Source organism: Annulohypoxylon truncatum (assembly GCF_022578515.1).
Source record: "Annulohypoxylon truncatum strain CBS 140777 unplaced genomic scaffold F4807scaffold_18, whole genome shotgun sequence".
Classification (NCBI taxonomy): domain Eukaryota; kingdom Fungi; phylum Ascomycota; class Sordariomycetes; order Xylariales; family Hypoxylaceae; genus Annulohypoxylon; species Annulohypoxylon truncatum.
Genome location: NW_025953804.1, coordinates 318,834 through 344,144, shown reverse-complemented (window position 1 = coordinate 344,144; position 25,311 = coordinate 318,834). Strand labels below are relative to the sequence as shown.

The window sequence follows — 25,311 nt, the reverse complement described above, 5'->3', positions numbered from 1 at the left end:
GTATAGGTAAAGATCCGCTGTCAGATATCCCTCCCAAAAAGGTCGATTTCAACTCTATTTGCTCCTCTAACTCCTCGCTCAGTGCGCCTCATTCAAAGCTTCTCACTAGTCAAACACTTGCTCAAACCCACGATGACAGCCATCAGCGCCTTAAACGCCAGAGTGAGCGCCCAGATGACGCACTTGAACCCGAAGCCCAGCAGCTTGAGGATCGTACGCGTCGTGCCCGGAAGCTTCTCCTTATCCCCGTCCTTAATGTTCAGCTTGCCCCCCAAGCTGCTCGCCTGGCTCTCGAGATCCAATTCCAATTCCTCGAGGCGGCCGCGCTTCTTAGCGCCGGCGCCGCCTTTCTTGCCTAGGATCTTGGCGCTGAGTCGGCTACTACTTCGGCGGAAGTCCGGGTTGGAGCTGGAAGTAGAGGAGCGTAGGTGCGCGGGCGGCGGCGGCTCGAAGTGCTCGACGAGCACGTTCTTCTCATCAATATTGGCGACGAGGAGGAGCGCCGACACGGTGACGTCGAGGAGGTAATAGGCCTCGATGCGCCCCGCGACTAGTGTGTCGAGCTCGATCCAGCCCTCACCCGTGCCGTCTCGTGTCAGCTTTGCGATGTGATGGGGTGACTCGATGTGCTCGACCGTGTATTCCGTTCGGCTCCATGCCGGGTTGCGCTCTATCGTAATACAGAAGGGCGATGCCAAGGCCGGATGTACTAAGAAGTAGTTTTGACTGTCTTCGTCCCAGACCAGACGCGCGCATTCACGTTCCGCGGCCATCACGGCTTGCATGTCGTCCGGCCTATCTAATGCTACCTTCGCCGCTCCGGTAGGGTATAGGAGTGCTACGAGACCATCATTTGGTGGCAGGCGGCGTGACGGTTCTTCCAGTGTGGTAGTAAGAGCCTCCTGCCATGGCTTCGATTCCGATTCCCGAAGAGCCCCGAGGAAGCCGCTCGATCTGGGACTTGTAGTTGGGTCTCCCCCTTTGTAAGGCTTACTTGGGTCATGTCGACTTAAGGTCACATATGCGCTTGCTGATGTTGGATCTACCCGCATATGATAGAATGGTTGAGCCGAAGATGATGTTAGGTTATAGATGGGAGTGTCCTTCTCAGGGATCAACTTCATGCAGAAAGTCCGACCTTCTACAGCAGACGCCTTCCATCCATTGGCCGCTTTCCAGAAGTCACGGAGGTCCTCGGTTGTGCTCACGGTTGGAATCACTGGAGGGTCCTGGGGTCGTCTAGGCCATCGCTGTGCAGAACCAGCGCTGAGGGGGCTTCTCACGGGACTCCGAACTGGTGGACTCCGAGCCTCGGGCACGTGAGATTGTCTGCTGATGACTGTCCGCGGTATATGAGTTGGACTTGTCTGAGTTGGATAATACTCTTGCCGGTCAAATGGTAGAGTGTGGTCGTACTGTGGGAAAATTGAACGAATAGCCGGTTCCGCCGTCGTATATGATGATGGTTCTTCTAGGGGTCTCTTGGCAATTGAATTTCGGGACAATTCACTCTCACTCCTCACTAACGTACTCGTTCCCGAAAACGCGGTATCTGTTCGTGGTGGTACCTCAGATGTCGGCACTGGCCTTGATACTGACGGCCCTGCTTGGTTCTGATAAAATGGATTATTGGAAGCCATCTGCGGTGGAGTAGCCATGGATGGCGACCCGTCGATGACAAATTCGGAGAGGTCTTCTGGTGTCCGTCGACCATTTCTCGGCGGCGTCATGTCTAGAGATGAGCCTTGTCCTCTGGAGGAAGATCTAGCGCGTGGTCGAGGCGTTGTCTTCCGAGGCGGCGACCTAGATGTATTGGGGAAAAGGGAAAGCCCTCCTGGGGGTCCACTCGAAGACATTGTCTTTTTCTTCCCGTCGCGAAATGTTGTTGTCTTTAATATCAATCCCCAGTCTATGAATAGGAGAAGGAACCGGGGTTACTAGGATACGTCTTTCGTCGCAAACTGGCCTGCTACCGGGACATGGTCTCATTGTCCATATCAAAATAGCGAAGAAACAACTCGACGAAGCAGGTCCCAACCTCATCCACGCGTGCTAGGGATCAGATCCAACAGTAAAGATTCGGGTCCGACAACCAACAGACGGGATACAAAATTGGAAAGATAAAAACAGTAAATTTACATTATTTTAGTTCGGCAGGTAAGGGAGACACGAAAATATGTTTATACTACCTACCTACGGCATGCAGCAAGCGCTGATTGGACTTTGCCCGCCAACGGTCATGGAGCGCAGACCTCGCACATACTACGCCGTAAGGCCCCAAGACTATTTTGCTAAGCGCTGTGCACGCCTTTGAAGGTGGGGTGAAGCATCTCAACCAGCCACTTGGGAGAGGGTTGCCGTAGAAGCTTGCAGGCCACGGGCACTTGTCCCCTTGTAATACTTGCACGCATTCTATCCCGGACGAGGTGGGTGAAGAAAATTGGCGGGGAGGAGAGAGATAAGCTGATCTGATTTGTGCGTCCTAAAATAGAATAATTGCTTGCAGGTTAGAGAAGACAGGCGATCCAATCAGAACAAGGATCACACTACATCTTAGCCGCCCAGCTCAGGAACTGTAGCGAAAACAGTAACTGAAAAAGAGCCAAGACCTGATGAAGCGCGCGGGGTTGGGTCAAATTCGACTTTGGAGATTCGGAACTTAGTCCCACAGGCCGTTGACAGATCACTCTAGTCATATGCACGGCACATGGCAGCTAGAGATGTCAAGATAGCCTGTTCTAGGTATTGTTAAAGATCCGGCAATGCTGCATCCCACGAGGCGGTAAGATACAATGCCTGTAGAGTGAACCTTGTGGGTCTCGAATAGGTAGATCTCAAGTGTAAAAGCATTAGGCGCGCTTTTCTTCAGCTCGGCCTCCACATGATAACAATCCAGACAAGTCTCTTTATCAAGCCAGAATTCAGCTCGGAATGTTATCGCCTGTTTGATGTTCACGGCAAAAGCGTGATGAATAGATTGAATCAAGTGTGAGATTCTGCCAAATTATTGTCAGTCATTTACCTGAAGGGTAAAGTGATCAAGGAATCAATTGGGCACGTTAGGGTCGGAGATTATATGTGAATGTGAATGTGAATGTAAATGTGAATCTCACTCGAGTGTGAGATGTGAGATGCAGGAACAACATTAGAAGAAGCTTAGTGGACGGGGGCTAGGAAATCTCGTCACACTTTCCCATACGAACACCCACGTGACCTTTCTTTACTAAGAAACCTAATACAGCTTACCTAATACTTTACTTGGCAGGAACCCTTAATTACCACCTACATGTACCTATATTTTTACCCAATACACCCATAATTAAGAGTTTGATGAATAAGATGTCCAAGTTCAACATTTTCAAGCAGACTTCTAGCCTGATAATAAATCTTCTACCTAGAACAAGAAATATAGGGAGTTCGTAATATGCTCAACCAAGATATACCGCGCCCGTATTAATTTAGGTACCCAAGCCCAAATCTAATATACATAATCGAATATACTCTATCCCATTCTCACCTAACACGCCCCGCGTCCTCGCCCACGCTACGACGTTTAAGCCGCGGGAGCCGGCGAAGCAGCCGTCACCGCCGGTACCGTAATAGTAGTCGTCGTTGTCCCGGTCGCCGCGGCATCCCCGAGCAACGGTAACGTAATGATGGATCCTGCCGCCGGGGTTACAGTAGTGAGAGAAGCATCGGGCGTCACAGCAGCCTGGTTAGCTGCGGGCGCCGAAGAAGCCGAAGAGTTTGTGGCGGCGGGGGCCGGAGCTGCGGGAGGGGCAGCGGCGGGCGCCCCTTGTTCGGCTGGAGCGGGGATGAAAGCAGCGGCAGCAAGGGGGATCGAGGCGACGGTTCCACCGGACACGGCACCGCCGTCGACACTAGCGTTCGTGGAAGCGGCTCCTTTGGCATAGTTGACTATCTGCTGGTCATCCGTGCTATGCATAGTTAGCTAGATGGTCTGTGGACAAGGTAAGTCGACTTACGGATTGACGACCATGACTTGTCCCAGTTGACAATGTGGACCCGTCGCGCAATACAAGAACATGGTATCGGTGTTAGTGACGGGCATATTGAATGTGCCGACTGTCGTCTGGCCATCTTGGAATGGAATATGCCCGCTGTGGATAGCGGTCGCGACGGTAGCCTGGAGCGGTTGGCAAGGCGTATCCTGAGCGCTCTGCGTCACAGTATGGTTGCCGTTACTGAACTGGAATTGTATAATGTCGCCAACTGCCGCTGTTACCATGTTTGGTACGAAAGTATCTTGTGTTCCGCCAACGACGACGGGAATTATTCTGTTCGCCGCATTGACTATTCTCATTGTTAGCTTAGGATGATCCGATAACTTTACTATAAACCAAGCCGGTGTCACTTACTCTTGAATCCTCCAACGTCAACTGTATCCTGCCTTGATATTTTCCGAGATGGGAGTGCATTGGCGACTGCAGCGAACAGAATAGGACAAGCAAGAAATAACATCTCTGCTTTTGATTATTCTGACGGCTCTGGTATAACGAAGGACTTAATAACTAGAGAATGGCAACAAGCTTCGCTTGTTTATTAAAATGAAACGTATGATTACGAAGACACCGCTCAACGGCTACTTGCTCGCTAGGAGATACGATAGCAGGAAAAGACAGACAAAAATTCGATCAGATACTAAAGGGCTACAACTCGACTACCGAGTCAGGTGGGCTCACCACGATCATATATGGCGCGTTACTCATGATGACTCGTCACTCGGTATCATTCACTAAGACTACTAGGGCTGTTTCGACAACTGCGTAAGCCTCGGCGTAACAGTGATACCCCTATGTTTTCCTAAGGAGTTCCCAACCTCTTCGCACCAAAGCAGGTCGAGAACTCATGCACCGCATACGACGCAGATGGGAATGAAGGTTTTGTATATGGGCGAAGTGCACCAGTATGTGGGATGCATATTCTCACCAAGCCCTATAATCATTGGCTGGAGTGAAGGTATATGGTTCGATAAGCCTCCCCTTTTCGTATCGTGAGGCTCTTTGACAGCTTGGCTTCACCCCGTCTTCCATGCAGACACACCCTACCCCCGATGAAGATCCTATGAGAGATCAGCCAGCCCCCAGAAGCACATCAAAAAGTTTCCGACACAACCGAAGGGATCCACGTGGTGTCGTAATCCCCCAAGAAATAAGGCTAAATTCATTGTTTCTGATGTTCGTCGATTCGCCTTGGCGGCTTGGCGGGTGATGGACGTCGTTTCAGATCGACTTCAGATGCCCCATCTGAAGCATTCATCCCACCTGTTCGATGGGATTATTATATTGATCGGCGCATCTATGCGGTAATTGTTAATAAACGAGCTTTTTCCATGTAGTGTGCCGTCCTATTTTTACCAGTGCTAGTAATATCCCAGGGGTTGAGATGTTGTCATATCACTTGGCATGTTTTCTACACTACTATCATCTAAAGTAGAAAATGGTCTCTTTTAGCACTCTAGCTGTAGTATCACCAGAACGGAGCGGCAAGAGCCATCGGCGGAACTCAGTCCGGGTGAAATAACTCTTTGGTATCCACTTTCGGAAACTTAATAGCGGGTGATCCGCATGAGCAATCGGCCCCCAACCGGCCCCACTTCGCCTCCGATCTTCGGCTTGCTGCAACGGGGACTGCCGAATTCAGCCTCTAGCGTCATAGTTTAGCCCTTCTCTAGTCTGGACATCGTCCTACTCATCTCATTTAACATTTGATTTACTCACATCTCATCTAGATACCTAAGTAATCAAGATTATCAGTACTCTCATTCCAAGTTTGGTTTATTGATCGTGTACCTCTGAAAGCCCGGATTTGTGAACCTAGGTAGCGAGGACCTAGGTACCCGCCTCCGTAGCCTTACTTTACGAGTACGACCATAAGAAATCCTTCCATAATATATCCAAACTCCATACTATTGAAAACATAATCTTGAGCCCGAACTGCTCATCACATCGAAGGCATCACTACAGCCCATCCAAGTGTATTTGGCAGTGAAATTTTCACTATGCCGCACATAGTAGTACTAGGGTACCTACCTACTCACACCACCCCTTTTCCCGCACATACCTAGGTATAGTCTAAAGTAGTAACACGTCCCCCACAGCGCCGGCGTAATCGGCCTAAGCTCCGCGCTCCACCTCCAGTCCACCGGCCACACCGTCACCATCGTGGCGCGGGACTTCCCGTCCGGCTCGGAGACCATCGACGCGCAAGCCCAAATCAACTACACGTCGCCGTGGGGCGGCGCCCACAACCGTCTCGTGCCGCCTTCCAGCGCGGCCGAGGAGTGCGAGCACGCCATGAGCCTGCGCACCTTCGACCACATGCGCGCCGTGCAGACGCGCCACCCCGAGGCCGGGATCACCTTCATGAAGGGCATCGAGTACCTCGAGGCGCCTAGCCCGGCGTACCTCGCGCTGAGCGAGGAGCGGGCGAGGACCGAGTTGGGGATGCGTGGATTCCGGCCTCTGGGCAAGGCGGAGCTGCCGGATGGCGTGGAGTGGGGGTGCGAGTACGAGACCTGGTGCGTGAATCCTATGGTCTACTGCGCATTTCTGCTGCGTCGGTTTGCGATTCTAGGGGGTAGAGTGCTGCGCAGGGAGGTGAGGGATCCGAGGGAGATATTTGCGTGGGCTTTTGAGGCGGGGCCTGTTGATGTGCTGGTGAATGCTTCAGGGGTTGGGTTTGGTGATGAGAATGTGTTTATTACGAGGGGTAAGCTATTATCTATTTGGAGATCACTCTAGGTAGGTGCCCGAAGGCTAACAGCAGCATAGGCCAGACTTGTCTCGTGGCCAACCCGTGCCCTGCAACTGTGACACGGCAAAACGCAGACGGATCGTGGACGTTCTGTGTCCCGCGGAACTTTGATGGCGGCACTATCATCGGTGGTACTAAAGAGCCTAATAATTGGGACCCGAATCCGTCCCCGGAAGTGCGCGAGACCCTCTTGCGAAAATTCGCGGCAACATACCCCCAAATCCTAGATCGCGAAGGTAAGTTTACGGTGATGAAGGACATTGTCGGGCGACGGCCAACTCGTAAGGGTGGGATAAGGTTAGAGAAAGAAACAGTTGACGAGAACAAGACTATCATCCATGCTTATGGCTTAGGTGGCCGTGGGTACGAGCTGAGCTGGGGAGTTGCGGATGGCGTCGCGCAGCTGTTGTCAGAACACCTAGAGTCCAGTACTTCATGGTATAATGCCCAGGCCGGAGAAGCAAAGCTTTGATTCCGGTCATTAATGGATGTATTGCCTATCAATCACTCTAGCAGGTGCCTAGTACAGTGCGAAACACCGCAGTATATACACAGACATTTACCAAGGAAGCTTCTCATTCTTCAAGTTGAAGAACTCACCAGACGCTTCATCTCGGGTCGCCCCATCGATCTACACTAGACGGTCAGCAAGATAAGAGACGCGAAGTCAATGCAACTAACCACTTTCATCATACCCTCCACGCTCTCCTCGATGGTATATGTAGCTTTCTCCAATCCCCATTCCTTGGCACACCAATTGCCTTGATCGGTTTGGACCAATCTTGACAGGATTCTGTTAGAAAGGTTGGTGATTTGTACGAAGGATCACTTCTTACCCTGGGTTGAGCGCCACGGCGACGAGCCATTCATTCGTGAAATGGATTGCGCTACCAACCAGACCAATCAGCATAACGAGTATATTATATCTGCGGCGCCAGATTCGATTCGTGGTAGTAGGGCAAGACAGGTAGATGTTTAAAGTAGATGCTTACCGGGTAAGCCAATTTAAAGCAGCTTTCGCTGCAGCATAGGAGGTGCCATCCCAAGACCGAATTTTCCCCATAAGAGTGATAGAGCCGCCTCCCGTTGAGATAGACACCCATTTCGGCTTCGAAGCCTTCTGCAGCAGGGGACGACATGCTTGGAATAGCATGAGAGGGCCTACAGCGTTGACCTGATACACAGTCGTCATCTCTTCGGCAGTAACTCTGTCGAGTGGCGTGGTTGGAAGTGGGCTCCCACCTGCATTGGCGATGACAATGTCCAAGTGCTCGACTCCCTCAGACTTCACCACCTGCAAAGCCTGCTCTGGGTCGGTTGGTGAGGTACTTTCAATCGTAACCAGCAGCAACTTGGACCCATCGGCAGCGGGAAAATTCTTCAGTTCCTCAACGCCTGAGGCCGAAGAAGCACTTTTGCGAATGCTGCCAATGACGATGTGTTTCGGCCTTGAAAGATAAGCCTTGGCAAAGCCGTTCCCTATGCCTAGGAGGATAATGATAAGTGTTAGTACTGGGAAATGACGGCGAGAAGACGTTGACCATCTACAAAAGCCAGGAAATACGCTGAGGTAATACACGTACCGCGGCTCACACCACTTATGAAAACCACGGTGGCCATGATAAACAAATTCGAGAAATTGAGCAGAATGAGCGTAACAGGAGAGAGAGAGTCGAACGCAGTCAATAAGGTAGGCTAGTTGATTTCGAGTGGTGAGTATTAGGTTAGTCAGTAATAATAGGCGTTCTTAGGAATAAAACTATGGAGGTCAGGTCCCTGAATCCCGACATCCCTTACACAATGTAACGGTGATCTATTTGAACCAAGTACCTTCTTCCAGCTGGGCCGAATCGGAATCCGATATAAGAACGAGTCAGGAGGGAAGGTTGGTCTGTGGGCTTTCCCAAACCAAGGGTGTTGGTTATTCATAGTCATATACGTAACGTCTGGTTGGAACCCCTCTTCCAACCCTTGCGTCCTCGTCCATTCTAACAAGCTCGCTGCCAATGGTAATGAGGGTTACAATGACGACTACAGGACTCTCGCAACACCTCAACTTCTCTTTGTACCATAAAATTTCATTTGATACTACTAAAACCTCACTAATAATCCCGACTAATGGGAATACAATCCGTAGATGGCGAAGCCTTTCGTGTCGGAATCTCGGTGTATTAGGGTAGGTCCGTACCTAGATAGGTAGTCAACAATCAAGCAGCAAAATTAGAGAAAAAACTCCAAACATCACGGTCAGAGAGAGCGATCTGCTGCTATCTACAATGGAATCTCTGTCTAAGCTTCGATCTACGATAACCCAGTTCTGGCCGCCCCGCCCTGCATTCACGGAGGCCGACGTCTCCAAGGGTTCCCAGGCCGGACGAGTATTCATGGTGACGGGAGGCAATGCAGGAGTAGGCTATGAGCTGTGTAAAATCCTGTTCGGTACCGGCGCGACAGTCTACATGGCTACTCGATCCGAGGTGAGTTCGTTTGAACCGGGCGCCGGCGAGACGAAACAGGCCGTATGCGCTTTGGCCGACTAACCCTACTTCTCAGAAACGAGCCGAGGTGGCCATTAAGTCCATCAAGGCGTCGTACGCGGAACCAGATAGCATGACAGGCCAACTCAAATTTCTATACCTAGACCTGAGCGACCTCGTCTCGGTCCGAGACGCAGCGCGCCGCTTCGCGCGGGAAGAAAACAGGCTCGACGTCCTCTGGAACAATGCAGGAATCGGCCCCAACGCCGTCGAGGACGGGGTACGCACGACGCAAGACCTAGAGCTCTTCATGGGGGTGCACTGCGTAGGCGCGCTGCTTCTCGCAGAGCTGCTTCTCGCAGAGCTGCTTCTGCCGCAGCTCCGGGCTGCCACCACCCCCGACCTACCCTCGCGCGTGGTCTGGCTGACGAGCATCCTCGTCGATACGTCGGGGCCGCGGGATGGTATCGACTTCGCTCTCCTAGAGACCGGTGTGCGCGACCAGACGACCAACTACGCTGCCTCTAAGGCGGGCGCATGGATGCTGGGGCGAGAATTCGGTCGCCGGCACACGCCGGAAGGCATTCTCAGCGTCGTCATGAACCCCGGTAATTTGGATGCTGGGTCGTTCAAGGGGACGCCGCGTTTCGCCATGTTCATGATGAGGATGTTGTGGCTGCAGAAACCGGTGTTTGAAGCGTACACGGAGCTCTTTGCGGGGCTGTCTCCTGAGGTCACCAGAGACACGTACGAGAGATACATCTTCCCATGGGGTAGATTGGTGCCTGATAGTAGTGTCGTGCGTCAGGACGTTTTGAAGGCGGCTGAATCTGAAGAGCTGGGCGGGCTTGGCTCCGGCAAGAAGTTGTGGGAGTGGTGTGAGGTCAAATGGAAGTTGGCTGAGTAACTCCGAAGCAGCAGCAATTATGACGTAGTCGTTGATAAATAAGCCTAGGTTAAAAGAGACATGTTTGTCGAGGAGGGCGCGGTATTTCTGGTTAAGGCGCCAGCGAAGCAAGACACAATTCAGCATGCGAACAAAGGGTACAAGCCCCAGCTACAGTAGAGAGCGAGGGATTATGTAAGAGGCTTACTTACCTAATCAATATACTTACCTGATCGACTTGATTACATACACAGTCATCAGTACTAACTCAATCGACTTCTTGAAGCTATTTTGACAGTTAGAATTTCTCAGGGGAAGATTACTCTGCTCCTCGTAGTGAGCGGTGTGCTTTTAACATATTTCTCAACTGAACGTCACTAAGGTTAAAAAGGAGTAAAACTCGAGATCGAGGAATCGAACCTTCGGCCCTACGGCTACGGCTAAATTAGGATTATTGTGCTACTAAGAGCGGCCTATAGTAAGTATATATCCTGCCGGAAGCTGCAAGTCAATCTGCAGCATTCGGGAGAGTGCATATTCGCACCTTCCCATGATATAATCGATTTCCTTATCAGAGGCGCCAGTGCGTTTGTCTGGGTAGGCAGTTGAGAGCTTTATACCAGACCAGTCCTTCCCTTCTAATCTTTTACACCTGAATTATTTTCCTTACATTAATCTCCCCTCTCCTCCTCACATGAACCAGATCTACAAATCTCAACTCCTACATACCCGTCAATCTTCAAACTACCTAGCAAAATGTTACACGTCTCCGCCGTCAGCGGCCCCAGCGGCGGCGCCTTCGTAGCCACGGAGCTGCGCTCCATCGAGCTCTCGAACCAGGCCTCAGCCGCTCTGCGCCAGGGCCGCGCGGACGAGGCCATCACACTGCACAAGCAAGCGCTGGAGCTGAAGCTGCAGACGAACCCGGAGCTCTGCGTGAAGACGGGCATCACGTACAACGGCCTGGGCGAGGCGCTGCTCCGCGCCGGCCGCCTCGACGAGGCCGACGACGCCTTCTCCAAGGCCCTCACCATCCGCGAGCGCGAGGGCCCCGCCCAGGACGCGGCCATGACCCGCGACAACGTCGGCCAGCTGCGGGAGGCGCAGGGCCGGTTCGCGGACGCCAGGGAAGTGCGCCTTCGGGGCGCGGCGAAGAAGACGATTATGTGTGGCAACTACGACGTAAGTTACCTACCTATCCCTTTAGCTATTACGATTTGCTGTCGGACTCCTCAAAGTCCGTTTTGATGAATGAATGTCCCCCGGTGCTGACTTTGAGGCAGTGTCCCACCCAGGGAACATTTGCTTTGGATAAGCTAAGCGCCTGCTCCGCCTGCAAATCGGTCTTCTACTGTTCCAGAGCTTGTCAGAAGAAGGACTGGGCCACGCGGCACAAGCCCTTGTGCCAGGCGCACACGGCCGCCTCGCAACCCACCAAGCCAGCTGACACGCAGCTTAACCCGCAGAACGGTTCTCAGAAGGCCGACTCACAACCCGCCGGCCCTCAGGACACGACCTCGGCATAAAATCTTCCGGAATTAGGTATTGTGATGGCATTTGGGTACTAGATGAAGTAGATTAGTACTCGATTGAGAGCAGGATAGAATCTGATGAATTCTAATTCTTAAACTGGTCCATATGAGCTTCCCTCGCCTCCTAGCTACCTAAGATTTTCTTCATCTAATCTCGTAAATCCAATCGCAGTGTTAGCCATTCGATATGTAAAAACCTCGTCCTACATAAGCCATATTACCAGGACAAGTTTCGTGCGTGTTATAGTTACCCCCTTTATCATTTCGACATAAACGTCCGAAGGCACCTTCACAACCCCAGCCCCTTCAAACCAGGAAGGTCCAGAAACTAGGATAAACAAACTCCTCCTCGAATATCCGTCTAACCTGCTCAAGGACAAACCTCTCAACTTTGCCCACATTCTTCAGACTCTGCTTCGTCCCCTCCCTCTGCCCAATCTCGCTCTCAACCCTAACCTCCTGCAGCAGACTCCCCAGTTTCCCTTTCCGCTGCGTCCTCGCGCCGCTCGCAGAAGTAGGCCTCTCGCTCTCCCCATGCCCGGGTCCAGCCCCCTCCTCCCCATCTTCATCTTCATCATCATCGCGCCCCACAGCCGCAACCGCATCCTCGGGGCTTAGAAAGCAGAAATGCACTCTCTTCCTAATATACGCGACCACGCCGACGCCGTCGAACGTGAGGCCCGTGATATTCAGCTTCACGGGTATACCCACAAAACTCGGCATCGGGTAGTCGAGCAGGATCTCCGCCGTCAGCATCAGCTTGATGTCGCCCGCGTACTTGATGCGGAACACGGCCTGCAGGTCGTCGACCCTGGGTTCGTAGTACTTCTTCGCCTCCTCCTCTTCCGAGTCGTCGTTGCTGTCGGAGCTCGAGCTGTATACGGCCGTGTCGTTGTGGGTTCGTGATGAGGAGCTCATGGGCTGGGGCGCGTGCGCGAAGCCGGCCGTCGCATCCCTAGTAGGCGGCCGCGACGCGCCGGCGGATGTGGGCGCGAGCGTTGATACGCTGTGTTTCTCCCTCAGTGGGTGTGGTAAAGGTGCTAGTGTCCCTGGGGCTAGAGAGGGCGTTGGAGGGGGATCTGTCATGGTGATGGAGCTTTGTGATGGGTGTCTGCTGTGAGTCCGACTCAGCGGATGTCTTCCTGGAGGCGGCGAATGTGTGCCTCCCATTTCCAGCCAGCCGTTTAGGTGTTGCGCTCCTGCTACGGCTGCTAACGGCGTTTGTGTACCGGACCAGGGGGTCGCGAGTTTCGACTGGAAGTAATGCATATTTGCAGTACCACCAGGCACTCCGGGCGTCGGTACCCCGAGTCCTAGGAAAGGATTGCTGATATCGGGCGTCCCGGGAGCACTTCGCAATCCAGCAACATGAATATGTGGCGGGTACATGCCCTCTATGTTGTAAGTTCCCGTCCCACTTCTACTCCTATCCTTGCGCCCATCCCCATCCCTTCCCTCCAATCTCCGGATTTGGTCTGCTCTCCTCTTGCGCTCTTGCGCTCTTATCACATCCGACACGTCCTCTGCACTGATTTGCCCGGCTCTCTCATCCTGTTCACTCCCCTCACCCTCTTCATGCTCCTCTTCCTCGTCATCAGATACGTCCGGATTTTCCTCGTAGAAGTCCGGCAGCGGGTCGCATATGTCCTTGAGCACCACGCTCGGCGGTATATTGCCGAACGCGAAATCATGAACGGTGACGGATTTGATGAAGCGTGGTAGCGGCACCGACTGGAATTTAACGTGGATGAAATCACGAATGCGCTCCGCCAATACCGCTCCGTCCGGGCCACCCGTCAGCGTCTCCCAGTTCAGGTCTATCGACATGATAATAGCGGCTGCGGCGGTGTGTGATTAATTACGGTTGTTACTACTACCATCATCTCATCATCTTGGAAGATTTATCATGATCGCGTCTCATAATATATCTGTGAAGTGAGAATAAATGATATTTTTTAAAGTAGTGATGAGCCTTCACTTGAATCAGATGAAATTGGAATGTTTTCAAGGTTGAGTGAAGTAGCAGCAAACTAAAAATGCGCCCGTGTACAAGGAAGTCGGCAGATCTTAGCGTCTGTGGGTCTCAGCTATACCACGTTCCAGGCTGCTAGGGCTGCTAGGGTAGTGATTGCCGCCTAACGATAGGTATCCCATACTTCGGGTTCCATGGTACATTCTTACGTCACATATAGCCTGTAACTTGTAAGAGCCTCATGTTGGCGCACCGTCTTTATTAGTAAATCACCTTAGTTGTAATCACATCATGATCAGAGTAACATCAATGGCGCATCTAGAATGTGGCCAATAAATTTAATTATTTCGCTCTCTAACTTCAAAAATTGGACCCGAGTACACGATAAAGACTAAATTGTTCGTCATTAAGAGGGTATCTGTTAATAGCAAGAAACAAAAGCCAACCAATGCCTTTTCACTTTTTTGCCCCAAATTATGCTTTCGTTCATCTCATGCCTCATTGACACCCCTGTCTCGAAGAGTTACGTTGCCCTCTGAGCGCCGTTGTGTCCATTGTACTATAACCTCTCAGTAAACGCCTCGTAAACTCGTTTCATAATGCCCTAGTATACATCACTCGTACTGTGTCCGCAAAATACAAATGCCATTTATGCACCACCTGCATCTGCTTCATCCCTTCCTGCAGCATTAGCTTCAGCTCGTGCTCTCGCCGACGCAAGCATTGGCAAATTGAACTGGTGCCAGCAGTTGGGTGCCTCGAGAATGTACCTTTTTTTTTCAGAGTTAGCACGACCTAGTCTTGTTGTTCTCTTGGATGATCAACTTACCTTGCCATGGCCTCCCGAAACCTCGATTTGTATTCTTTAGGACTGGTTACTGTTGGCTTATTGCGACCACCACCTGCAAAGCCACGGTCCTTGATCCAACTTTCGAGCTTTTTGTCCCACGTGTAGGTTCGGATACAGTCAATGATACCTACGACCAACTCCTTCTTAGTTTCATCGACGGCGATCATGAGAGAATAGTCCATGACGTTCTGGCGGGCTAGGAAAAGCGTATCATTCCAGACCGAGACGCGCAGGAGTTTCTTTGAGTGTTCTCTCGCGAAAAGTGGTGATTCGTAGATGTATTCAACCATGTTCTCGTCAAGGAGAACCTCATTCTGTTCGCCAGTCGACTGAATCTTTCGGTTCCGCATCGATCCCTTTAGATCAAAGATCCTAGTAGGCGCTCGATCATAGAACAAGTTTTCCATGAGAAGTAAGTCAAGTTTTATTTCTGTGTTTGTCACCGGGTTCCTTATGCTGACCTGGAAGAATCCCAGCATCTTGGCAATCACCGACGGTAGGTCGTGGAAAAGGGCCTCCGCCATCAAACTGAAGTACGCCGGTGCGAATTTTAAGAACGCGGCGGTCTCTACTGGCGACAACGACTGGAATACAGGTTAGCTTACACGAATAATTAGATATTGGTTTTCCTCCTTACCTTCATTACTAGCCGGTCGTCCTGAGTCTTTAGGAAGACCGATTTCGTCTTGCCACCCTTAGAATCCCACTTTAGACACCGCGACAAAGACTCAACAATACGATCGGCGACGCCACACTTTCGTCGCAGGGCGTCGAATTGCTCTGCATACAAGATTTTAACAAACATTCTTGCTGTCCCTTCGGTGAACTGGTACTTGTAGTGGCAACTCGTAGTGTGGACAAGTTTACTCTCCAATTGCTCCTCGGTGATATTTTCTCCAATATCCGAGGGCATCTCAGATCGGGCGTCATCCTCTACTCCAGTCGAGGCTGTGTCGTCTTTGCCGCTCTTTTCGTAAAAGGTCCTCAGTTTCTCCTTGTAGTCCTCGGAACTGAGAGCAAACGCAATCAAAGAGCTGGGCTCATCTTCTCGAATAATGATATCAGAGTCCCAGAAGATATGGTCGGTTGCATTCAAGGGATATTCTAACGCGGGCCACTGGCTGGCAGAGCGTTCGTTCCAAAACGCGTTTAGTACTTTCATAAAGTTATTCTTGTCTTGCTTGGGCAGTTCCATTGGAATATCAGTGCTGGAGTCAAATGATTCAGCGATCTCCTCTAGCGTGGTACCGTCAATCAACGAGGGTTCATTATCGCTCTCTCCTTGTTCGTCATCTGTAGCACCTAGGCTTGCAGTGTGGGTTTGATCATCAGTCTCGCCTTCTGTCATGATTTCATCAATATGATTAAGATCATATTTTGGAGATTGCTGACGCTCTTTCTCGGGCTTGACCTCTGCTGAAGGATCTGCTGGTTCCGCTATGTTGATATGCTTGGTATCAACAAGGCTTGTAGCAGCAGCATGTTCATCTTCAACAGGCCCTGATTCCTGTACAGCTTCGTCTACGTCTTCATAGACCTCAACTATGGCCTTTGCCGGGGAATTCTGAAGGAAAGGCCTCGAGTGCGACATTTTTTGTTTTCGCTTTTCTCGATCCTTCTCGCGTTCTTTTTCAAATTCTCGACTAAGTTGCTCAAAATGTTTGCGAATAGTTGAAACCCTCGAGTCTTTCTTCCCGACGAAACGTGGGATAGAGGATGAGTTTCCTTTACGATGAGGTCTAAGGTTGCTAAAAAGTTTCTTATCCCCTTTAGCCGATTCACTTGTTGAAACCTTTCGGAGCTCGTTCCCAGCTGGTGCTTCGGTGGACGGTACTCTATCCTTGTCCTTGTTGGCACTGAACATTTTCTTTCCGACAACGGTAGAATGCATCCGAGGCAGGGTTGGCATACTATTCACTGGATGTGATAAGGCGCGAACCATGGGCGGCGACACGTTCATTCCCATCCTACGAGAAGAACCGCGTTCCGTTGTCATCTTCGAGGGTTCTGCGGCTGTCTTAGATTGTTCATTTCCTAGAGTAGACGCTACATTTGTGTTCTCAAGCGTCAAAGACTGTTGTCGGTGGCGAATTTGCTTCACTTGCTCACTAAGCGACATTGGTGGCGCGGGGTCAACAGCCGAACTTGACGCAAGCTCTGGTGACTGCACTGGGGTCGAAATTGCATTTAGTGGCGGTGACGCTTGCGGGATTACGACTTTGCTCTCTGGCTGGTTCGGAATAGGATCCGTAGACACAGGTGACTTCGGCGTTGCAAGATCTAATGGTTCTACTCGCTCCAAAGTTTCTTCTTGAGGCGGAGCGTCTAGAGGAGTCTTTTCTTGAATTGTGTCAAGTGGGGAAGAATCAGATACGGGTTCTGATGGCTGAGTATCTGGTCTCGAATCGCTATCCGGTACGCTCGTCTGCGTACCTTCTTCGGCATTATCAGTTGCCTCGTTATTAGATTCTTTCGATTCATCCGTAAACATCTTACGAAGGTGGATCATTGTCAGCCTACGAATGTCTTTATCCGAGGGTAGAAAATCGGCTTCAAATTTCGCAAACGCGGCATCCCATTCGGCTACCTTGACGAGCATCTCTCGAAGAACGATATTAAATGGAATGACCTCGTAGTATTTGGAAGCCATATATTTATCCTGCAGTTTCCGGATAAGTGATGTATGATCGTCCTGTATCCTCTTTGACAATCGCTCAACCTCTCCTTTACATGCCTCAGCCTTTTCCGAGAGGATGTTGTCGGTATTGATAACTTTCAGTCTGGCCTTTACAGAACTAGTGAACCGGGTCCATCGTTCTTGGGTATTGGTGAATATCTCATTCTTCATGTTGAGGTCATGTTCGACATTCCAAGTAATCCTAGCTCGGGGAACGATGATCTCCAAGAGATCAATAGGATCGTAATGAACACGAACTATCTTGTCTTGGATTCCGAAGTATCGTATATGATCTCGGTGATGATCATGCGGGCAATTCCAGCCATCGGCATCCTCATCTTTCACAAGATGGGTACCTCTACTCCAAAACGATAGTTCGAGATATTTTCCGAATGAATATTTCCAAGTCCCCTTTGACATTTCCATCTCGCTGGTTTCACGCTTGCAAAGTTTACAGTAGCTCCACATCATGATATTTTCACCGCGGAGTCTACCTCTAGTATCCTGCTCAATGAAGATAGTGATGCGTGCTTCACCATGAACGTACGTTCGGTGATGTTCATACATCTTGCGATCACATCCATTAGCCGTGCAATTGGTATCGGCGCTATAGCAGACGTCCTCGATATATTGTCCCAACGTGCAGTCGGGGGCCATGCCGCTGCTTTCATCGACGTGCTCATCATAGAAACCAAAAGCGAATAAGGTAGGCTCCAAGCACGGAATTTTGGTTTCAGTGCAAATAATCGAATGAAGGACAACTATGTTCTGATGCGCATAAGGTTCGAATAGACCAATATTGCTTTGGATGTAGTTTTCCCATTGGCGCGTCTGGGTCTGATAATTGTAGAAGGCTTTGTCATACTCAGCGTCGTGGACCGCATGAAGTATTTCCATCATTTGTCGAGGCGCTTTGTGGTCAGTTTCAAGTACCATCTGTGGCTTAATGAGCTGGAACTTTTGAGGATTTGATTTTTCACCATCCACATGTTCATCTACCACGTCATGATCGCGTAATCGTTTCAGATGCAGCAGTTTCCTTTCCTGTTCCCGAGCTTTCATAAGTAGATACGGTTGGGCGAATTTGACGAACGGAGACGCGGAGAGAATCTTAGTCTCATACTTGGCCACCATATCACTATAGAACGTTGGCATTGGAGTGTCCTCTGGAACTGGGGTGTCATGAACAGAACGAGGATGCGACTCGTGTAAAGAAACCACCCGGTCATTGGGCTGAGCCGGTTGCAAGGGTGGTTGATCTTGTGGTGCGGTATCACTTGGTAGCACTTCGGCCGCTTTCTCCAAAGGAGGCTCTTCTTGACTCGAAGGTATTTCGTCCTGGGAAGATTTAGGCACGCTTCTCTGTCCATCATCGTCAATGACGGACGCCCTTGTATCAAACGATATCATACTTCCCTCGGCGGGTTGTGAGGGATCCCTCGACATATCTTCGTTGGTAGGAAGCTGAATAAACGAATCACGCATCAAGCAGGACTCGAGTTTCAGGTTGTATACCACGTATACCATAAACTCGGTTATGCGTTTGAGCTTTGAAAGAATGCTCGTAGACGCTCCCCTTAGGGCGATAGTACATCCGAGCTCCTCCTGATTACTTGACAAAAATATGTATGTCTTTTTTCGACCAGGAATTTCTTCGTTGACAAATGTCTTCACTTCGTAGCTTGTGCTCTTTCCTGTCTGAAACTGATGCGGAGGAAGCGCCAACATGTCCACGGAAGAGATGATTTCGGTCTCTAAACACCTGGAGACGGCCGAAAGAACAGATGGCTTCACATTGTACGCTACGGAAATTTTTGCGTCTGACAAGAATTGCAATGCGAGACCTGATACGCTTTTTTCGGCTAGCAGTAGCTGAGGTCGCAGAGCAGTGATTCGATTCACCAGCTGCTTCAAAAATTCTCGCTCTTGTTCGATGACTGGCTGTAAGCTCATGAATTGTTGCTGGTGCCGTTGATATTCGATTGGGAAAGAAACAATTACGACACGAGGATTAGACATGCGGCGCGGCATACTCTTCAATGCAAGCTTTTTCGTAAAAATGACACCAGGAACATAGCAGGTATCACTAGGCCTGCCCCCCGGTATCTTCTTTAGCTTGACGTAATGTCGGATGTCAATGTCGTCTCCATCGTTAATGTCTGGATCCACGGATGAGGTGCATTTCAAGAGTACTGGTACTAGGGCCTTTTCCCATGCCGTTACGTTTGGTATATCCGAGTCTTGAAGGAGCTGCCGTAGAAGTTTTCGAACGTGCAACAGGCTTGCAGGGTTGAGTTCTAAGCGGGGCTCTTTATCTCCTTTCATGGACGAACTTCTAGTAAGACGTGGTAATCCAGATCCGCCAGAGTTGTCAAATAATGGGAGAGTTTCACTTGAGCCAGTCGGCCCCCTCAGTGCAGACGATTTGGGTCGAGGGGAGCGAAGGTGATTCCCACTAGCAATGCTCAAGTTTCGTCGTCTAGAAGATCTCGGGTGAAATTCGTCGAGGCCGCGGCTAGTGAAGCTCACTCCACTAATGCTTTTCTCTATTTGGCCCCGACTTCTGAGTTTCCTTCCGGCGTTCAGATAAGCGCCGAAATTCGACCTCTCAGAATCGGTCGCTGGTTGATAGAGATCTGATCCCGACATTGCTCCAGCGATGCTCATCTGCTCATCGCCACTAGATTCATCCGACATAAATGGTGCTAGATCGGGATCAATGACATTGTCATCATGGAAAGCATGTAAACCCGTTCTTCTACCAGCTTCCTCCCTTACTGATTTTCGGAATGGCGCCCTTTGCTCCGGCGAAGCTTTAAGGCGATTCCATAGGTTATGCTTTGAATGATGACGCCTATGACCTGAAGACTGGGGCCTGCCCGATGTACCTGCCTTGAGAGATCTAGACGAGCTTGGTCTACTAAGCTGTGGCACGTCAATCTCTAATACGGCCGAGTTACGGTTCGAAGACTCCCCAATGCGTCTGGCGGCGGGAATCGTCATCATTGGAGCGGATAGTGATCTACTGTCATCGTCAAAATCCTCGGTCCTTTCGGAGAAACTAGCATCGTCTCGATCGGCCCTCGAATATGGTGAATATCCTCGCTTGGATTGGTTCGAGCGAAAAATGGTTGGAAGAAACGAGTCGTCGGCCGAATCATCATCCGACAACGTCCCGTCTTGTCTTTGAAGAATGATGCTTAGGCAAGGGTTACAAACACGTAGTGTCCCCTGGACACCAAATCGTTGGCCTCCGATGATGGAAGTACATCCACTATCAAAAATACAACCGCAAGTTCTGCAGTGATGTTTACGGCGGAAGGCAGTGAATGGAGCACCACACAAAAAACACTCCTTGCAAGTCTCATCAGCCATCCAAAAGTCCTTGCTTAAGACCTGTTTTCGCATAGAGGCAAGTTTGGCGTTAACTATTTCAGGAGCGCCCTCGTCCGCGGTCGTACCGGGAATCCTGTACTCGCCCGATCTCATCCGCTGGGGCTCAGGGGCTGGTGCAAACGACTCATGATGGACACTGTTATGGGCAGATGTGCTTATAGGACTATGCTCGGTAGTTCCTCGTGACAAGGATGAGGACCTTGAGAGATCTCCGCGAGCCCGAGAATAACTGATCCTGTCAATAAGAGCTGGTCGTCTAACCATGTCCTTGGCGGAAGGCCCGGAGGATTGAGATAACACGTAAGAGTCGGATGAAGTATGGTTAGGGGCCGTAGAAACGGAAGAGGCAACATTTGACCTCTTTATAGGACTAGTAGGTGAATCAATATTTCCATCTATAGAAGTATGATTAGGGATGTTGATCTTGTCGAGGGTGGGAACGCGTTTGTTCCCCGGCATATCATGCAACGTTGGCATATCGGAGACTGGAACAGCGGACTGTCCGTCATTCGTCTTAGCACTGCTTTTCCTAGCACTTCCCTTACTCGAACCATCCTCAGTCTTTGTTGACGTGCCACGAGGTACTTCTTTGAAAGCGCTGACGTGTACTGGTGCAATAGTAGCCGTTGCCTTTGTCATATTCGGTATACTCTGGCGGCTCGAGGAAGCGGATTTCGAAGTAGCGACACCACCTAGGTTTGTGACAGACGAGGCCATTGTCGACTGAGGTTGCTGGGATTGGCTTTCACTGGTCATAGCCGCCCCCGCAGAGGAAACAGTAGATGCCATCGGGTCGGACAGATTCGAACTAAGGGTTGAACTAGTGACTGCGGTATCAGCGCGCAGCAATGAGGTGGAAACTTTGGACGCCGTAGCAGTAGTGCTGGAGCTTTTCCTGGACGCCGTGTCGCCATCGTTTGGGTCGGCCCTCTCCTTAGTATTCGTAGGTGTTGTTGCTGTAGATTTATCCTTCCCGCTAACCCCCACTGCCTCTTTAAATCGAGAATATAGGCCACTCAACCCATTTTGCATGATATCACTCGCAAGCCCTTTGCTTTCATTAGCAGCAACCAAGTCGGGCGGGGGTGCGAGATCGTTAAATGTTGTCAGGACATCTCTCTCTTTAGCAGAAGTATGGATCTTATCAAGCGCCTGAGAGAGCTGTTCTTGGTCGATTTCGGGAGGGATAAATGAGGCTGAAGCAATAGAACCTTGTCGAGATTTCGGAATGGAAGAAGCTATTGTCGAAGGGGAAAGCGGAGTCGGAGGTTTCTTGTCAGACATGGTGACGATTCGTTTGAGACATGAGCAATGCAATCCAACTTGGTAGAGCACTTCGAATGATAGCTATCAGCAACTATGTGCAAGAAGTAGAGAATTCTTGGTCTGATTTTGGTTTACCTTCCTACCCTCTGGATGCGATTAGCAATGCTTGCTTTTATATGCGAAGTTTGTGGTTGAAGAAGCAAATGTTCTTCGGAAGTTGGTCATTTGGTAGCCAATCGCCATATGCTTCATATAAGAACGAATCAAGAGACCCGTTTTGAAAAAAACACAGGTCGATAGCGAGATATGATCAACAATACATGGCGGCAGCCGCCAGGAATGAGAAAGTGAAGGTACCCCTCATACAGGGTGAAGATATTCTGAAGTTTTGATTTGTAAAGAACCAAGATCTGGAGGTGATGCAATAAACGAAACCGGGAACCTTGAAGTCTTATCGAGCTCCGTGGCCCACTTTTCAGCTTTTGATAGGCAACGGCGACTGCCTTACCTACTTAACCCCACTACTGTTTTTTTCACGAGGAAGATACTTTGACCTTAGCGGCAAACCTACCTGTAAATTAGTGTACAACGTGGGATGAAATAACCTAAATGGTGTTAAGGCCCCGCAATGTCAGCTGAAGCTGATAGGGTCCAAGCTCCCGAGCCAATGACTCGGATGTACTTCGTACAGTTGTACAAGATGCAGGCACGTGAATTCGCATATGCTCTTTAAGTCTCAGACCCACCACCATCCTTTCTTCACGCGTTAAACGCGTTTAACACTTCTCAACGCACAAATCACCAATCACCAACAGAGCACATTTCTCATAGATCCACATCATTCGGGCACTAGTCTTTGGCAAGAAACGTCAGGATGCCTGATGATTTGCCCCATCATCCTTCATATCTCCTGTTATAGACGATGTTTTTACTATCAGTAAAAGATGACGAAGAACTTGAAATCGACAACAGAGCTTGGCTCTCTTCAGTCCACTGTTCCAGGTATTCTCGAGGAGAAACGTCTCCAACGACGCCTATTCAGAATACCAGCCGATCAACGCAAACTTCTTGAACATCCACAATCATGGGCAGCATTTCAAAGCAATTGTACTAAGCCTTTTCTTAATGTGCCGTGTCACGTTATAGAAGGGTTGAAAGAATGTCACGCCCGGCAATTAGAAGAGGCGCAACCAGAAGGAGTAGAGGAATCCAAGGACCTGAGTGAATTGAGTGAATCGTCAAATTCTCCGCTCCATCCACCTTCCGACGATACCGATCAAGATGGAAAAGAAGATAGCCCAGCTCCAAGTTTGCAGTCCCAACCCTTTGACGATGATTGGCCGCCAAGTCCGGAAAAGAACAAATATCCACCCCAGAGAGTTGATAACAAAGAGACTCCGCTGCGATTTGTTACACAACCACCTCCCGTATCATCTCCTCGGCTCACGGAGCCCACGGGGCTTGCGGGGCCTGCCTCAGTCAAACGAGAACCTGTGGTTTTTCCATCAAGCAACCCAGAAGAGGAACCCCTAGATGTTGAAGTACCAATATCCGTTCACAACAGCATCCCACCTGTCAATAAGTCAGCTGTTTCGACGTTTGCAACACCGCCCTCTGCCCAGATTGTGCCATGCACTCTCCCATTGTCAGACCAATCTTCCAAGCAGCAAGAGGTGGTACAAAAGCAACGGGTCTACAAACCGGTCCCTCCACTATATCGTCGGCCAGAGAAACAACCGACGTCAGCACATCTTAACCACAACGCAGCACAACTAGGGCATATAGATTCGCCCACTACTGATATTCAGAGCTCTTTGTCAACGACCAATACATCCTCCTCCATAATACCCTCAACCATGCCAGGTGAAGCGTTATCCAGGGGTATGCCAGGTTGGACTGTTGACCCGGTCACTTCTCCATCTAAGGAGTCTCATATCAGCCATGAAGAACATAACGTTCAAAATTCTCCCGAAGCCCAATGTCACTCGCCTGAATACAAACCTCAGTCACCGGTACTAGGATATTCGCCATCTGCTCTACCTACTTCACAGACCCGGCTTGAGGTCGAACCCTGTTTGGATTCAGATTCGCAACCACCATTCGTCCGTTACACTGTAACGTATCCAAATTACAATGGAACCATTAGAGATTTTGTAACGGCTTGCATGTACATCCAACTTCAACAACGAAGGATACGAACTTCACTTTACGATGACTTTATCCGGGCTTGGCATGAAGGATATGTGCCATACGTTCGGGATTGCGACGATGCTGATCCTCCTGTCAAGGCGTTGAACGCCCTCGAGTGGTATAACGGAATAGACGATGACCCGCTATTCACTTCACGAGTCATTACAAAGCAGAATCTTCAGTCGACACTTGATCATTATCCAGATGAGCTTCGTTCTGCTCATAATCTCTTAGGGTTGACACCCTCACAAGCCCAGGAAGTAACCAGCACTCCCGACGCTGCTCTACTTGTAGATGGGCATAAACCTGTCTCAAAGGACGAAGATGACACTCTTATGGATGAGGAGTCGAGCAGTGCGATACCTGCCGCCTCAAAACCGGCAGTTGATAAAAATGATTTTGCATATTCAAAACCAACCGCGTCTATGCAGCCACCTGCGGTGAGCCGTAAAGTCATGCCACTCCACAAGTCTTTTGGCGAGATCGAGAAAAGGCCGACCGGCACCAAAGTACTCGCGCGATCCTTTTCCGACGTAACTCGCCAAAAGAGGAAAGCTAGCGAGGAGCTCAACAGCAATGGACCGAAACGTCTCTCAGTTAACTCACTCCCACGTTCTGAAGCGGAAAGCAGTACAAGCTTCGACCCTGACATCTCGAGACGTGAGAGACAATCTTCTATCGCACCTTCTATCGCACCGAGTTCTACGGCGGGCAGTAGGAAGAGTAAGAAGAAATATATGGACGAAGCAAGGATTGCTATGTCCATAAACAGATGGAAGAAGAAACGGGAGAAGGAAGAAATTGCAAGCTCAGCCCCTGTGAGCAATACCCCGACATCTGCTCAGAGAGAATGAGCAATGAGCAATGAGCACCAGTGTAAAGGAACGTGTAAACAGTCGGATTGGTCTGCGGTGCTTTAGGAGGAACTATTGCATGTTATACGGCTAAGATACCCCTTGCTACTACTTTTGATACTAAGACACTCATGAACAAAGTTTTTGATAAGATTCTTGATGCCAGATGTTTGATAATACCACCTTCCAGGTCACCAATGGGACCAGACACCTCAAGTAACGACACCGCCTACGTGTCTCGTTAGGTGACCAATATGACACGTCAAAAGGTATACTCTTATACTTTACAGCTTACATTCTCTTGACTCCATGCTTGGTTCTTGCTGGCACTCCGCGCGTTTAAACATGCCAAGGACTTTCAACTAGTAAGGTTGATTTTTCTAATTACCAACACACTTGACTTCGTTTTATACGTCAAGACACAAATATAGTTA

At 50.0% G+C, this 25,311-nt stretch overlaps 10 protein-coding genes across 10 annotated transcripts; 4 read left to right on the top strand and 6 right to left on the bottom strand.

Moving 5' to 3' along the window:
• Positions 1-92: 92 nt before the first annotated feature.
• F4807DRAFT_460919 (uncharacterized protein) lies at positions 93-1,856 on the bottom strand (the record flags this gene model as incomplete). The annotated part of the gene is made up of 1 exon (XM_048001598.1): positions 93-1,856. One exon carries the CDS (start codon positions 1,854-1,856, stop codon positions 93-95), a length of 1,764 nt encoding a protein of 587 aa, XP_047853747.1.
• Positions 1,857-3,488: 1,632 nt separating this feature from the next.
• On the bottom strand, positions 3,489-4,257 carry F4807DRAFT_100968 (uncharacterized protein). Its single transcript, XM_047992630.1, has one exon. It carries the CDS (start codon positions 3,944-3,946, stop codon positions 3,554-3,556), a length of 393 nt encoding a protein of 130 aa, XP_047853746.1. The 5' UTR covers positions 3,947-4,257; the 3' UTR covers positions 3,489-3,553.
• Positions 3,949-4,767, bottom strand: F4807DRAFT_100936 (uncharacterized protein). The gene is made up of 2 exons (XM_047992628.1): positions 4,380-4,767; positions 3,949-4,314 (listed from the first exon to the last, which is right to left on the bottom strand). Exons 1-2 carry the CDS (start codon positions 4,480-4,482, stop codon positions 3,983-3,985), a joined length of 435 nt encoding a protein of 144 aa, XP_047853745.1. The 5' UTR covers positions 4,483-4,767; the 3' UTR covers positions 3,949-3,982.
• A 1,255-nt stretch (positions 4,768-6,022) lies between these two features.
• F4807DRAFT_427638 (FAD dependent oxidoreductase) lies at positions 6,023-7,481 on the top strand (the record flags this gene model as incomplete). Its single annotated transcript, XM_047998186.1, has 3 exons — positions 6,023-6,045; positions 6,122-6,732; positions 6,795-7,481. 3 exons carry the CDS (start codon positions 6,023-6,025, stop codon positions 7,247-7,249), a joined length of 1,089 nt encoding a protein of 362 aa, XP_047853744.1. The 3' UTR covers positions 7,250-7,481.
• Positions 7,293-8,590, bottom strand: F4807DRAFT_100959 (NAD(P)-binding protein). The gene is made up of 5 exons (XM_047992629.1): positions 8,361-8,590; positions 7,770-8,262; positions 7,614-7,664; positions 7,459-7,558; positions 7,293-7,408 (listed from the first exon to the last, which is right to left on the bottom strand). Exons 1-5 carry the CDS (start codon positions 8,395-8,397, stop codon positions 7,337-7,339), a joined length of 753 nt encoding a protein of 250 aa, XP_047853743.1. The 5' UTR covers positions 8,398-8,590; the 3' UTR covers positions 7,293-7,336.
• F4807DRAFT_467825 (NAD(P)-binding protein) lies at positions 8,492-10,161 on the top strand (the record flags this gene model as incomplete). The annotated part of the gene is made up of 2 exons (XM_048002539.1): positions 8,492-9,254; positions 9,331-10,161. The coding sequence occupies exons 1-2, from the start codon at positions 9,054-9,056 to the stop codon at positions 10,159-10,161; spliced, it is 1,032 nt and encodes a 343-aa protein (XP_047853742.1). The 5' UTR covers positions 8,492-9,053.
• A 202-nt stretch (positions 10,162-10,363) lies between these two features.
• F4807DRAFT_427634 (uncharacterized protein) lies at positions 10,364-11,725 on the top strand. The gene is made up of 3 exons (XM_047998185.1): positions 10,364-10,618; positions 10,844-11,322; positions 11,424-11,725. The coding sequence occupies exons 2-3, from the start codon at positions 10,897-10,899 to the stop codon at positions 11,664-11,666; spliced, it is 669 nt and encodes a 222-aa protein (XP_047853741.1). The 5' UTR covers positions 10,364-10,618; positions 10,844-10,896; the 3' UTR covers positions 11,667-11,725.
• Positions 11,726-13,711, bottom strand: F4807DRAFT_427632 (uncharacterized protein). Its single transcript, XM_047998184.1, has one exon. It carries the CDS (start codon positions 13,497-13,499, stop codon positions 11,979-11,981), a length of 1,521 nt encoding a protein of 506 aa, XP_047853740.1. The 5' UTR covers positions 13,500-13,711; the 3' UTR covers positions 11,726-11,978.
• A 257-nt stretch (positions 13,712-13,968) lies between these two features.
• On the bottom strand, positions 13,969-22,234 carry F4807DRAFT_427631 (uncharacterized protein). Its single transcript, XM_047998183.1, has 4 exons — positions 21,969-22,234; positions 15,132-21,901; positions 14,474-15,078; positions 13,969-14,414 (listed from the first exon to the last, which is right to left on the bottom strand). The coding sequence occupies exons 2-4, from the start codon at positions 21,849-21,851 to the stop codon at positions 14,294-14,296; spliced, it is 7,446 nt and encodes a 2,481-aa protein (XP_047853739.1). The 5' UTR covers positions 21,852-21,901; positions 21,969-22,234; the 3' UTR covers positions 13,969-14,293.
• A 358-nt stretch (positions 22,235-22,592) lies between these two features.
• Positions 22,593-25,042, top strand: F4807DRAFT_427629 (uncharacterized protein). The gene has a single exon (XM_047998182.1). It carries the CDS (start codon positions 22,778-22,780, stop codon positions 24,875-24,877), a length of 2,100 nt encoding a protein of 699 aa, XP_047853738.1. The 5' UTR covers positions 22,593-22,777; the 3' UTR covers positions 24,878-25,042.
• The last annotated feature ends 269 nt before the right edge of the window (positions 25,043-25,311 follow it).

What these genes read in the sequence shown, in the direction of transcription:
- F4807DRAFT_100968 (XM_047992630.1), bottom strand. Translation starts at nt 3,946, where the DNA reads ATGCATAGCACGGATGACCAGCAGATAGTCAACTATGCCAAAGGAGCC.
- F4807DRAFT_100936 (XM_047992628.1), bottom strand. Translation starts at nt 4,482, where the DNA reads ATGTTATTTCTTGCTTGTCCTATTCTGTTCGCTGCAGTCGCCAATGCA. An exon ending in TGACGTTGGAGGATTCAAGA is followed by an intron (nt 4,315 to 4,379) that starts GTAAGTGACACC and finishes CAATGAGAATAG; the next exon opens with TCAATGCGGCGAACAGAATA.
- F4807DRAFT_100959 (XM_047992629.1), bottom strand. Translation starts at nt 8,397, where the DNA reads ATGGCCACCGTGGTTTTCATAAGTGGTGTGAGCCGCG. An exon ending in CATAAGTGGTGTGAGCCGCG is followed by an intron (nt 8,263 to 8,360) that starts GTACGTGTATTA and finishes TTATCCTCCTAG; the next exon opens with GCATAGGGAACGGCTTTGCC. An exon ending in GCTTTAAATTGGCTTACCCG is followed by an intron (nt 7,665 to 7,769) that starts GTAAGCATCTAC and finishes TCTGGTTGGTAG; the next exon opens with CGCAATCCATTTCACGAATG.
- F4807DRAFT_427634 (XM_047998185.1), top strand. Translation starts at nt 10,897, where the DNA reads ATGTTACACGTCTCCGCCGTCAGCGGCCCCAGCGGCGGCGCCTTCGTA. An exon ending in TTATGTGTGGCAACTACGAC is followed by an intron (nt 11,323 to 11,423) that starts GTAAGTTACCTA and finishes ACTTTGAGGCAG; the next exon opens with TGTCCCACCCAGGGAACATT.
- F4807DRAFT_427632 (XM_047998184.1), bottom strand. Translation starts at nt 13,499, where the DNA reads ATGTCGATAGACCTGAACTGGGAGACGCTGACGGGTGGCCCGGACGGA.
- F4807DRAFT_427631 (XM_047998183.1), bottom strand. Translation starts at nt 21,851, where the DNA reads ATGTCTGACAAGAAACCTCCGACTCCGCTTTCCCCTTCGACAATAGCT. An exon ending in ACGACCGGCTAGTAATGAAG is followed by an intron (nt 15,079 to 15,131) that starts GTAAGGAGGAAA and finishes CCTGTATTCCAG; the next exon opens with TCGTTGTCGCCAGTAGAGAC. An exon ending in TTTCGGGAGGCCATGGCAAG is followed by an intron (nt 14,415 to 14,473) that starts GTAAGTTGATCA and finishes TGAAAAAAAAAG; the next exon opens with GTACATTCTCGAGGCACCCA.
- F4807DRAFT_427629 (XM_047998182.1), top strand. Translation starts at nt 22,778, where the DNA reads ATGACGAAGAACTTGAAATCGACAACAGAGCTTGGCTCTCTTCAGTCC.